At 38.0% G+C, this 13,947-nt stretch overlaps 1 protein-coding gene across 1 annotated transcript in view; it reads right to left on the bottom strand.

The window, feature by feature from the left end:
- Window positions 1–13,947, bottom strand: part of ATP13A5 (ATPase 13A5) — a 138,838-nt gene that overhangs the window by 19,390 nt on the left and 105,501 nt on the right. Inside the window, exons 23-25 of the mRNA XM_056121960.1 lie at window positions 13,505–13,614; window positions 10,523–10,619; window positions 8,194–8,266 (exon numbers count right to left, since the gene is read on the bottom strand). Coding sequence (XP_055977935.1) covers window positions 8,194–8,266; window positions 10,523–10,619; window positions 13,505–13,614 — 280 coding nt within the window. The remainder of the gene's footprint in view (window positions 1–8,193; window positions 8,267–10,522; window positions 10,620–13,504; window positions 13,615–13,947) is intronic.

A 13,947-nucleotide genomic window follows, 5' to 3' on the forward strand; every position in this document is an offset into this window, starting at 1 on the left:
TAGACTCCACAAATAAAATAAACCAAAAGAAATCTTATTCCAGATGAGAGAGTTAAAACATTATATGCTTTAATGCAAATTTTGTTTTTAATTTAAAGATGTTGACAATGAACAAAGATTAAACAAATAAGCAATACAAAGCAACACCCCAAAATGACCACATCATTCTTAGAAACTGCATGTTCTAATAAGATGATAATTTCTTCATCAGAGCAGAGAAGTGTGATGAGGCCAGGAATTAAATATATTACGTTTCAAGACTTGAACCATAGCCATGTTTTAGTAATTATTTTCTCATCTGTCAACATCTTCCTTTATTAAAGCTTATTGTTGGTCTGTGTTGTAAGGGAAAAAAGCAGAATGTGTATGTTTAAAATTGTGCTTCTGCTTCTAGATACAGAGCATTGAGGAGCAAGGGTCGAGCTAGGGAAAATTAAAACTAAAGTGTGTCTCAGTTTGCTCAATGCGTGCTCTTTATTAATCACATAAAGCCTCTAATTCTTCATTTTTTTTTGCATGTGTAGTAGAATGAATGTGTTGGAGTATTTAAAAGGTCTCTAAAGGTTTTTTAAACTCATTCATTCTAAAACTTTATTACTATCTAAGGCCTTGTAATCAAATAACCAAAACTTTATACAACTTTATGCTCCACTTCCTTCTCCCCAAGACCAAAATGAAATCACTAGGATGAAGCAAAGAAACCTTGGCTAGGGCTTATTTTTCAGATGATGTGACAACTTCTTTTTGAGAACAACTACACTGTAACATTATTAAGTCTAAGTAGCACTAGGCTCTGCTTAGATCAACACAGAGCCTTAAAATACCTTGGTAATTATAAGGATCCCAGATAGAACTGGCGAGTGGAGACTGTGCACTGAGAAGACTTCATTCACCCCGTCGCCTGCTTCCTTTCATTATCATACTAAAAGCCTTGCTCTAGATCACCTTGTCCTTCACCCTTTCCTAGACAGGCAATGGGTGATATTATCTGTTCACTTGTATATTCCTCAAATGTGCATGCCTGCTCTTCCCCTCATACATATGCATGATTTTCTCAGGAAGTTTTATAGGTATGGATAGACTGTTACATCATCTTAACACTACTTGACACTATGGCAAATACTCCCTTTGCCCTATCTGAAGCTTACTTTACAGTCTGGGCAGGCCAGACTCCCTTCCCAACTTAAAAGTTGTTTTCTTGCCAATAAAGCTCCTCTTTTTCAATCGAGCTGTTTCTGTGATTTTTTTGCAAAGGACATTTCATCTGTTCTCAAAGAGCTTGAAGTTCAGCGCAAGACACAGATGGGCTGTGTGATAAAGAATTTATGTGAGGGCTGGGTGAAGCTCCAAAGCACATGTGTAGCATATGTGATGCCTGATTTCATTCTATGGTCCCCCTAGCACTGCTGGGTTTAACTCTGGTGGTGATGTCAAGCATTCCCAGAATTAATTATCACCTTGCTTGAGCAGAGCACCAAATAGGACCCTACCAGGCCTTCACCATCACACAAAGAGTGGCCACAGACCACTCTTTAACATCTCTGGGGATGAGCCTGAATTAGAAAAAAATAATTGATTTCACCTTTTTGACTCCTGGAAGTTTTCTCCAAACCACTGGCACAAAGAATGCAGTTGGCCTTGGGAACTCCTTGGAATTTCCTTAGTTGATTAGACTGTTTCTGTTATGTATAGAGTCCTAGTAGTTTATGCTAGTAGAATGACTGTGGGTGAGCCTGAAGATCATTTGTGCTAATGAGATGACTCAGTATGAGGCTGGTCATGCCAAGTTACAGGCTCTATGAGTAGAAGGTTGGGACTTTGAGTCAAATGGTATCAATCGAACATTCAGAGATAGGATGGGAGCTAGAGCTTGAGTTCATAATCATGGTCAATGAGCCAATCAAGTATGCCTTCACAATGGGTTTTTATGTGATAAAAGTTCAGTACAGTATCTGTGTTTTGCAAACCTCTGCATTAGTGTCACACATTGATGTGCAGAGTAGGAGGCAAACTACTTCCCTATGGAGGGGAGAATAGAAGAGACACATTTAGGACCTTCCCAGGCCTTGTTCTATGAAAGTCTTATGGGCTGATTCTGATTTATATCCTTTTGTTATACTGTAAAAGGTCTTTGCCATATTTTTCTATGCTGTAAAGTTGTAATTGTATACATAATACTTTCCTGAGTTCTTTGAGTTGTTGCACATATTGAACCGAAGGGAACAGCTTAACCTCTTGTAGTGTAGGTGGCACGGAAACCTCTAAAGTTGCAACTGATATTTGAAGTGCGGGAATTGTTTGGGGGATATGTCCTTCACCTGTGAAGTAGGACCTCTCTCAGCAGTTAGGAACAGAAGTCATTATGTGGGCACACAAGGAAAGGGCATACAATGTGAAATGTGATCTACTCTGATGACAATTCGACAACGTAGACTGTGGTTAACTCAGGAGTCAGAAACTTCAGTCACTGGCATTTCCTTTGGCCCCAGTCAAGGTAGAATGTGACCACAGAGTTCATAAAAGGGGCTGGGTAGCAGAGAGAAAGGATAATTGTGTGTCTATGTATCTGGCTTCTTGATTTTTGTTTTTGGTCTTCTCTTTATCATGTGATTATTGTATTTTCTGGCGTTTTCTTTCTTTTTTTGTATAAACTAGGAGTACTGCTATTTATTCAGCCATTGATTATGCTGATTGAATTTCTGGAATGTTTTTTTCCCCCACGGGGTCTGTGGAAAGTTAAATTATTGGTCTCATCGCCATTGTCTGTACTTTATGACTGTTGAATTTGGGCTTTAACTAGGTGATTTTCTCTAGTCAAAGAGATGCTAACTGAGGGTAGAGGTCTTTTTGTCCCATTGGATTTACTCTGCAGCTCAGTTCTCAGATCTGTCATGAGAGTAGGTTGGGTCTATTCATTCAGCCTAATATAAGAATGAAAGACAGGCAGTCTGGAATCACTCATGATCTTGACCAAGACTCAGTGACACGCATTCTAAAGTAGAGTGACCCAGAGGAACTCACCTAGATCAGCTGAACAATGGTCAACTTAAAAAGTCATAAGAAGAAATCACCCAACCCCATCAAAAAATGGGGCGAGGAAATGAACAGAAACTTTCGCAAAGAAGAAATCTGAATGGCAAAAAGGCACATGAGAAAATGCTCTACATCACTAATCATCAGAGAGATGAAGGTCAAAACAACAATAAGATATCATTTCACACCACAGAGACTGGCCCACATCCACAAGAACAAAAGCAACCAGTGCTGGCGCGGATGTGGCGAGAAAGGGACCCTCCTTCACTGCTGGTGGGAATGCCGGCTGGTCCAACCCTTTTGGAAAACAGTATGGACGATTCTAAAAAAATTAGAATTTGATCTCCCACTTGACCCAGCAATAGCACTCCTGGGAATATACCCCAAAGAGGCAAAAAGGTATAGTCGAAGTGACATCTGCAATTGCCTGTTTATTGCAGCACTCTTTACAATAGCCAGAATCTGGAAAAAACCCGAGTGCCCGAGAACAGATGACTGGTTAAAGAAACTTTGGTACATTTACACAATGGAGTACTATGTAGCTGTTAGAAAAGATGAAGTTATGAAATTTACATACAAGTGGTACTACATGGAAAGTATCATGTTAAGTGAAATGAGTCAGAAAGAGCGGGATAGACACAGAAAGATTGCATTCATCTGGAGAACATAAAGCAACAAAATGGGAGACTAATACCCAGGAATGGCTGAGATTAGTGCCAGGAATTTTGTTCCATGACTTGGAGGCTGGCCACACGTGCTAGGTGAAAAGGAATCTCAGATAGAGAAGAGAGCACCAAATAAAGGGTGTTGTGAGGATCCTCCCAGGGTGGGAGAAGCATGCTGAAAGTAGACTATAGACCAAACATGATTGCCACTCAATGCCTCTCTTGCAAAACACAGTACCCAAAAGAAGAGAGACAGAACAAGGGGGAATGCCCTGCCACAGAGAGAGGGTAGGATGGGGAGGGGGGGGAGGGATGCTGGGACCCGTGGTGGTGGAGGATGGGCACTGGTGGAGGGATGGGTACTTGATCATTGTATAACTGAAACCCAAGCACAAAAATTTATAAGTCTATAACTGTACCTCATGGTGTTTCACTGATAAAAAAATTTAAACTATTTTTTAAAAAGTCATAAGTGGGTGTTATTAGGCACTGAATGTTGGAAAATAGCTTGTTATTTGTGCCAATAGCTGATTTTACAGAAGAATCTTCACATAAAAATATTTCAATTTTAAGAAAACATAGATTTATAACATTTTCTCACAAGAAAAGACATACCTTATAATAAATAAATTATTATTTTAAGGTTTCTAATGGGTTTCAGCGGCTAAGTGTTATGCGAGTAGTATCTTTGTTTCTATTAAAAAGCAAATAAAATAAGTATTTTTAAACTCATATTGTCGTGAAAAGAAATTGAGGTTCAGAGACACAGACTCCCTTGCAAAAGTTCCACAGTTAGTGAATGATAGTGCGGTGATATCAACTCAAATCTGTTTGATTGCAAAGCCCCATGTTCTCTGTACTGTAGTATATTGAAATGGTGTGAATCTCGTGAATTAAAAAGAATGAAATAAGATGATCTGAAATATGAGCTTGGACAGAAGTGCTGTTTATCAACAGCAAGAAGAACCTTTCTGAATTGTCCAGATTTTCTAAAAATGATGATGATATATGCTATCAGATTGTGTGCAGAGGAATGAAAATTTGTGAAGTATTATATTTTACCAGAATTAATCATTCCCTCCTCTGAGTTTCTACAGCACATTACTCATATTCATGCTCAAGTCCAAAGTGTCTTGCATTAAATCTAGTTGTTTACATATGCATTCTGTAGACTGTGAGTTCCCTGAAGGAAGAAATCCTGTCTCATTTCACTTTCTGTCCCTTACTGAACAGAGGATGGGGCCTGAGGTCTGAGCAGATTTATCAGTTTCAAACTGTTCCCTCAAAACAGAGTTTTTAATTGTTTCAGTATCCTCTGGATATAACATAACCTTGCTTCTTCTAAGTAGTTGGCAGAATTTATAGTAAGGGTGCATTAAGCCATGTAAGTCAAATTTCATGAGACTCATAAACCTATTTCAAGTATTTGCAAAATTCTAAGTGTTGATCATGAGAGTTTGTTGAGAAATCTCTATCATCAGATGCTTTAAGGTGAATAAAGACTCAGAAGAGTTAGGAGTCACTGACTCACTACAAGAAATTAGGTAAAAAATACAAAGGTCTCTAATGGATGCATTCCTTCCTTCAACCTCATCAAGATATTGCCTTCTTCCAGATGGCCTAAATAGAGAGAAATTATGAGACTCCATCTTCTTCATAGAAATTCTTGTGGGACAAGGGTGGGCATCATTTAAAAGTTAGATAAAAAAAATGTTCTCTCCAAAAGATTTTCAAATAAGACACTGAGAAGCTGAGCTGATCAGCCAAAAGTAAGACAAGCATAAAGGTTAAAGAGACTTAATAGTTGAGTCACCCTTTATGGTTACTTGCAAGGTGAATGAGTAAAAGACAGATAGAAACAATGAGAACAGAAAGAAAAAGAAAAAGTCATCAGAGCTTCTCAGATTCCCAATTTTTGATCTAATTTGAGTATATCTTGTTGGGGAAATCAGATGTAGCTAGAAGAAATTTCTTTCTAGTTGACTTTTCTACATATGTGAGGTAAATTAGACTGCAAGACATACATTTTCCCATTTGACTTACCCAATTTCACCTCGTCTTCTTGATTTTCCCTTTAACATGTTATATTGTGTTTTAGCTGGCTGATTTTGTATAATCTCTTAAAATTTTATGGGAACAAGCCAGAGTGCATACAAATGAACAAGTGAATGTATAAATTAAACATGTGATGGCATTGTCTAATCCCAGGCTAACTCAGGAGAATCTTGAGTTTGGAACCTGGAAATGCAAACATTTGGATAAGATTGTTTGATTTTCAGTTCTACCATCTGCAGCGGGAAGTTCACAGATCTGAAGCTGGCAGTTAAGAGTCCATGATATAAACCAACAAACTTACCTTTTCAAATTTTAAGTCTTGGTGTCTTGGTATTTCTTTGCACATGCCCTACAAAGTGCTGAAGTTGGAAAACACATGCCTTTTATTTATCAGGCTCTCACTCCTGCTGCTTTCCTCTACATGAAAATTTGTCTGAATTTAGTTTCCTGGTGGTAACTTGCACTTGTCAGGAAAGAACTAAAGTCACACACTTAAGAAGCCTACTGCTCTGAAGCTCCAGTTCCCGGAAGTAGGCAACCCCAAGCAGGCAACAAGTAATGTAGAGAGGATGCTTTCTCTACCATTGTTTGCTCCAAGCCACTGTCCAGACTTTATCAGAAGAAAGAATGGAATTGTATGTAGACATGAAATATGGACTTTTTCTATCTAAAGATGAGATTGTTTTAATGAATCAAACTGACCAGAAAATGTTCTTCCTGGACAGAACTTGTAGTAAAGGAAAGTAAAAGTGCTCAGAGGCAGAAGGCAAAAAACAAACACCCAGAAATGGTTGTTTATATATTACCATCACTAATGTACTCGCCACATACTGCATCAATACCCTTATGTTCATGCATAGTTGGATAAATTACTCTCATTTTAACTGAGCATTATTCTTTTATCCCTTTTCTGAGACTTTTGTTCCCATTATGTAATCTTGAGTTATTCTCTCTCTCTCTCTCTCTCTCTCTCTCTCTCTCTCTCTCTCTCTCTGTGTGTGTGTGTGTGTGAACTCTAAGAGGAGAAGCAAAATTTCATAGGATGACCCTGTAGCATTTGTATCAATTGGCAATTGTCACAGTGAAAGTAAACACATCGGGATGGGAGTCAGATTCATGACCACTATCATGGAATCAAGTAAAAGTTCAAAATGATGAACTCAAAGTCATCCAACAATTCTTAGGCGGGGACTATCCCCCATGGTCAGTCTATTGTACACAGTGTAATCGTCTCCAAGAAATTACCAATTTATGCAGCCACCTCAAAAGAAGTGAGAAACAGAATAGAAACAGAGAGTATTCATCTTATAACGAGAGCTTAGAGTGTGCAATGGAGTGTGTGTACATTCTGCATGCTTTGCTTTACCAGATTTTCCCAATCCTGTGAGAATATTTCACATAAAATTTTCCAAAGGTTTCAGAAATGGTGGATAATAGAGTACAACCACAACCTTCACCCACATGCGACTGGCTGTTAACATAATTCTTGGGATCTTTGGGTGTTCTTTTTCTTTTTTAGCATCACTATGTTCACAAGTAATTCATGCAAACTTCTTAGAAATATGCAACATTATAAAGTCATTATTATTGTACTATCATTACAAAACTATCTGGTCATGTGAATATTAATAACATGTAAAATATTTCAATGGGTTATAAATAGATATTTCAACTCCAAGAATCAAAATTGATGTCACTTGTATCTCTGTTACTGGTAAATTTTGTCATTGGGTTGATATAATAAATGACTGTAATATTGGTTTCATGTTTTAAGATGCTACATGAAATTTTCAAAGTTATTAATATCCAGCATTGCCTGATGGTTTATCTGTTATTTTTCATAACACTCCCATGTTGAACAAGGAGAGACAACTCTCCCATTCTTTTTCTTTGCTCCTGGTTGAGGCAGTAAACTTTCTCACTTATTAAGAGTGCTATCAAGTCCTGAGTTCTTTGATAGGTAATACTTTATAAGTGCCATCTGAAAGAAAGAAATGAGCAATAACCCTTGCAATCCACATCTTGCTTTTGAGAGAATTGCACTAGAATAAAATGCTAACATTTTTCTCTCACACATCAAAGACCTAACAAAAGTTAGGTTTCCCCTTGATGCAAGGCATACCGAATAATAGAAAGTAACTTTTAGGTATTAATTTTTTCATTTCTAGATTCTAGTACCTTTTTCTGTATACAAGACTTAACTCTATAAAGAAATCTGATGACATTATATGAGGTTAAAGTCCATTTTTCTATTTTTATATTTTACTATCAAACATGAGGATTACCCATGCCTCAACTTACTTCCCAATAATTATGTCAAAAATGCATGGATAGTGAGCTTTGGTAGATAAGATGCATCTTTATAAGACATTTTTATTTGTGTATTTATAGAATTGCATAGATAAATATTAAGAATAGTTTAGTTTACTAAAGATCTTACTTGTTAAGCAGACCATCAAGGTGATGGCTATGTCTTGCATAAGATACTGGTAATTCCCAAAGAGTTGTAGTTGCTGAAAAGGTAAAGAAAGAAAATGTAAGTAACTTCTGCCATTACATCATTTTAATCATTCCCAGCTTTCTTGTTAGAAACAACAAAGCAAAAAAACAACCATTACTTTTTTCTCCACTTTAGGGAGAAAATAAACACATCAAGAAATATAACATATCATTGGCTAGAATAAAATCAAGACTTAACTTACTTTCATATTAGCAAGGAGAATCACTCCATATTTGTAGTGTGAGTTAGTTGGGAAACACCATTCAAACAAATCCCTACCTAAAATTTTATATAGGTTAATTCTCACAATTTAAGATCCTAAACTGTGACGTTTTTCTTGGAACTTCCAATTTGAAAGTCAGAGCCTCAAATTGTCCACCAGACATTCCTTTCTCTCCTTCTCCAAGGATCAAATTCTCAGTATTGTCTTGGAATCCAGCTACTTTCACAAATGAAACAAGTGCTACTATTCCAGGTAAGACCTCTGTAGACTTTGGTCTGGTACACCTGCTCCTTTCTAAAGCTTCTGTAGATGTAGCTTCGGGGTAGAACACTCATCTTAAATGTGTGTGTGTGTCTGTCCGGGTTCAGTCCTTGAAACTACAGAGAGACACATAAACGTTTGTGTAGACACAGTGCTTTCAAAAGTTTATGCTTATGGCACTGAAGTCTTTAAAGACTCAAATCATTCCTCTCTGAGAACTTGTCTTGTAACCAAGGCTGTCTAAAATGCTTCAGAGTTGCTGGCTGATAATCAAATTAGATTCTTAGTATATTATAGATCAGATGTCTGAAAATTAATGAAAAATATTTCCAACATCTTAGGGTAAAATCAAGGCCCAGGCGTTTCTAGGTAAAATCTCTGGGATACAGTCTATTCAGGTTTAGTCTTATTTAGTATCTGAGTAAACGACTTGAGTATGTACTATAGTTACATTTCTATATGTAAGACTTTGGAACTCAAGTTCACCTTTCAAAATTTTTATAAGTGTGAGAGATAAGACAACAGGCAAAGTGTTTGCTTTGCACAAAATTCATCTGGGTTTAATGTCTAGGACCCCATATGTCCCTGGAGTACACCAAAAATGATCCCTGAGTTCAGAGCCAGAAGTACTGAGCACAACTGGTATGGCCCCAAAACAAAACAAATTTTTGATATGCTGCAAATTGTCTCACAGTATCCCTTGTGGCCACCATTTCTTCCTCTGTCTTCTTTACTTCCTTTTTCATATTCTTTTCCTCCCAGAGTGGTAAAAGTATATATGTTCAAGGTGAGAGGGAGATACTCTTACAGATGGTTTCATTTTCATTCTCGGAATAGCCTTCACACAACCATGAAAATCTTTGAAAATCAGTCAGTCTGACTTACCAGACAGAAAGAAAGATTTTGGCAAAGGACAAGACGTCATCTAGAGATAGAGCTTGAATCTAGATTTATTAACTCCTTGTCCTGTTCATATTTCCAGTTCTTATTTCTGGCCACCTAGCTACCCATTCCTCCTGTGTATAATTCCAGATGATATCATTATCTCACTCACCACTAAATAGATGAATCATAAATCGATCCTCTCAATTATTTAATTATACATCACTCATTCATTTTCTCAGAACGTATTCTTGGAGCCTGTTGGATTACTTTACAGTGGATTGAATTATAACTGAACTAATGGTAATTACTTTGTATCCATACTTATTTCTCCATACAGCTAATTAATTCTTAAATGAGTATTTTATCAAATAATTTAACGTCCTTTTTAAAAAAATAGCTAATTTTTATTAATGATATATCTAAGTGTGCAATTTCTATGTACTTTTAGAAGCCAAACTCCATGGTGTAGTTTATTTGTTTGTTTGTTTTTCACAGCTTATTAGTTCTTTACTATCAAATTCAACAACTTCTTTCTTTTTATCTCTTCTTAGTCTTTTGTCAAAAATATTCCACAGTTGGACTGATCCACTTCCGACTGAGGTATGTTTAGGCTACACTGAAGCTTTTCATACTCCAAGTGAAGAAACAGACACTTGAAGAAGTCAAGTGCTCGAGGTTATCAAGAGAAAGTAACACTCCTAGAAAAACTGCCTCACCTCTCTTCACTTCTAGCCCCACGTTTCATATACAATTATACTGTATCCCCAACTTTGCAGACATCTATTTTCAGAAATGTCTTTTATTATAAAACGTTAAACCCTCTGAAGGAACTGCACCTCAAAGAATAAACCAGGACAAATATGCAATTAGAACTGGGCAAGAAATTAATTTGGTTCATACCCAGTAGAGAAGTGATGTACCACAAAACTGGATTATGCCATACATGGTCAGGTATTTAAATACCCCAAAGGATGAAACCAGAGCTGCTCGGCCTTCTCTGCACACCAAAAACATAAAAATATCTGGTTAGATATAATATGCATCTCCCAGGCTCTTTTATATTTCAAAAGAAGTTCAATTTTTAATAGTCTGTTGATACACATTCATCTAATCATGGATTCATCCTCTCAATTATTTAACTATACACTCACTCATCTATTTTCTCCTTGAATCATTACTTTACTCATTGATTTATATACTCACATTTATTTGGGGCTTCTGAGGCACCAGTACTGAGTCATGGAGGATATTAACTGAATTAGGCACCATCCTTATTTTCAACAAGTTTTCAGTGAATTAAGAGGATTAGCATGTATATTACAAACACAATACAGCATTACAATTGGGTGCAAAATGTCATGAGTTGGCTTGCCTGTGACTCGTTAAATCCTAATAATACTTGCTTCATGAGAATTATAGTGTGTGTATGTGTATATGTGTGTGTGTGAGAGAGAGAGAGAGAGAGAGAGAGAGAGAGAGAGAGAGAGAGAGAGAGAGAGAGAAACCATTAGAGAATAAAACAAAGGGACAAATGTTCTTACATTTTGGAAAATGTGTATATGACTCCAATATTTTAAATAAAATGGGTTCTTTTGACATCAGTGAGGCAAGAAAAATTTTGGGTAGATTAAAAGGGATAAATACAAGAGTAGAAACTATTAAGCTTAACCAGTAAATATTATTCCTTTAAAAAATTCCATTTGAGTTGTCAGTCCTTGAACTTAAACATGATTGGGTGGTAGATTAGAACAGGCCAAAAAAGACAGCATGAGAAGTAATTTCTAAGAAGGGAGCAGGGGGCATGGCAAATAAGTTTCTTCTTCTCAAGGCAGAAGTGATTCTACCTGGCAGCTTGCATATTCTTTGTGTCCAGTCCCTGGTTATTTGGATGTTTAGCTGCTCAAAGACTTTGTCAATAGGGCAAGAATATGAGAAGAAAAGCCTAAAACAGCCAAACTAATAACACTTCGCTCAGGCACCTCAAAAAGTTTAGGTAGGAAATGAGCCACGATGCTCCGGGCAGATCTTTTCCATCAGGCCATGGAAGCACTATCATTTGTTTTCAATCCAGAGGGTAGAGCAGAAGACGGAGAAGGGGTGAGGCATAGCTGTATCTCATTTTTTATACTTGTGTAAATGAATACACCAGGTTCAAAGGAAAGTGAAAAAAATCCACATATAAAGAATCTTGGGCTGGAGCGATAGCACAGTGGAAGGGCGTTTGCCTTGCACGCAGCCAACATGGCCGACCTGAGTTCGATTCCTCCGCCCCTCTCGGAGAGCCTGACAAGCTACCAAGAGTATCTCGCCCGCATGGCAGAGCCTGACAAGCTCCCCGTGACGTATTCGATATGCCAGACACAGTAAAAACAAAGTCTCCAATGGAGATGTTACTGGGCCCGCTCGAGCAAATCGACGAACAACGGGAGGGCCTTTACCTTTACCTTTTATAAAGAATCTTGAATGACACCCCGGACCCCATGACTACTTCTTCTAATGATTACCAACCTCAAATACCTCACTCATTCTTTATACATTCCACAAACATCCATCAAATACGCAGATGAACACAGCTCAGAGATGGAGACAGTAACATAGAAGTAAATAAGGTAGCATCCTTTCCCTAATAGACTGGAACCATAATGAGAAATCAATCATGTTTCTGGGGATAAAAATGAAAACTCATGGATCAGAACCTGCGTATCTAAAATCACATCTTCTCACTCCTCAAGAGAATATTTGCTCAGGAATAAACATGCATCAAGGATAGACAGGCAAAATGAGCCTAGCAGAGCTGAACCATATCTAATTTTTATGAATCTATGAAATATAAAAGCAAAGAATTTCTACCCTGAAGTCTTACTAAACCATCTGCCACTAGAGAAATTTTGCATTATGCCTTGTATTTCAAAACTGTGCACTGCACTTATAAATGTGGAGGGCCACATGTGACAGAAAGAGTAGCTAAAGTTCAAATGTCTTCTGGATAGATTCAAGCAGGCGCTTTGTGCAACCAGGCAGGAGATTGTGGGGCCTTCACCACTAGCACTTCAATCTCCGCAACTCTGCTCTGAAAAGCCTTCCAGCACAGCTGGCCTCTTGGTACCCTAAAGACTTATATTTCTGATGAAAAATGAGAATCCAGGGAGGGGAGGGAGCTTTCCTGGGAAAATAAATTGATCTTCATTGTGTGCTCTCCCTCAACCATTGCCAATCAATTGCAGAAGAGTTTTAGTCATCTTTTTGGAGATTTGCTAATTTTTAGTTTGGGATCCTCATCATTTGGAGGTGATTATCTGATGGAGTTAAACTGCCCCTTTCAGGGCTGGAGCAATAGCACAGTGGGTAGGGTGTTTGGCTTGCATGCGGCTGACCCAGGTTCGATTGATTCCCAGCATCCCATATGATCTCCCGAGCTCTGCCAGGAGTAATTGCTGAGTGCATGATCCAGGAGTAACCTGTATGCATCGCTGGGTGTGACCCAAAAAAGCAAAAAAGAATTCCAAAAACCACAACAACAACAATAAAAAAAAAACACCCCTTTCTGCTTCCTCACCTATTCACAAGTCCAGGATGCTTCCGTCATACAGAATAACGAAGAGGAAAGGTAAGAAATACAATCCATTTTGAAACATCATCTTGAGGTTTCAACTGTCTACATAATTTCTGGTCCATTTATCCTTTATGTCATAGCAAAAGTCACTTTGTGTCACTTTCCCCAGCATTACCAAATGGTACTCATAGTCCCTTTAAGTGGGTACTCAATCCTCCAATAGCACTGTTGCGACATTTACCTCTTCTAGTTCAATTCTCTCTGTTCTCACAGGCAGAGAAGCAGTTGTGTGCTTTGGGGATGGAGCGGGATTGGGGAAAGTGAATTACCTGATGAGATGAGGCACACACTTGATGTTGGCTGTTTTTGAGGTGAAAGGGGATGCCACAGAAGCCTCCTGCTCTGACAGTGAGATGCCAGCATGAGCCATTTTCAAAGCCTGGAACAGTAAATCCATGTTACTCACATGATTCCCCAGACCACGCCATAACTATTCAAATGCCGTGAGGCCTGTTCTTTAGTTTATGGAAAGTTCCCTACACCTTTCCACCCCTGTGTCTCACCCCTCTATCTGAAAACTCCTCCTCCTGATCCACAAAGTTAACTAAAGAGTCACCAACTGAACAAGGATTGAAGAGTACAGTGTGTGTGTGTGTGTGTGTGTGTGTGTGTGTGTGTGTGTGTGTGTGGTGGCGGCAGGGTGTGTGGCATTGAGGAACAGGGAATGAGTCTATTGGTTACAGAGTTGGATAACGTGAAAATAAAAGCACTG

The sequence above is a fragment of the Sorex fumeus genome, unplaced genomic scaffold (assembly GCF_029834395.1).
Source record: "Sorex fumeus unplaced genomic scaffold, SorFum_2.1 ptg000044l, whole genome shotgun sequence".
Classification (NCBI taxonomy): domain Eukaryota; kingdom Metazoa; phylum Chordata; class Mammalia; order Eulipotyphla; family Soricidae; genus Sorex; species Sorex fumeus.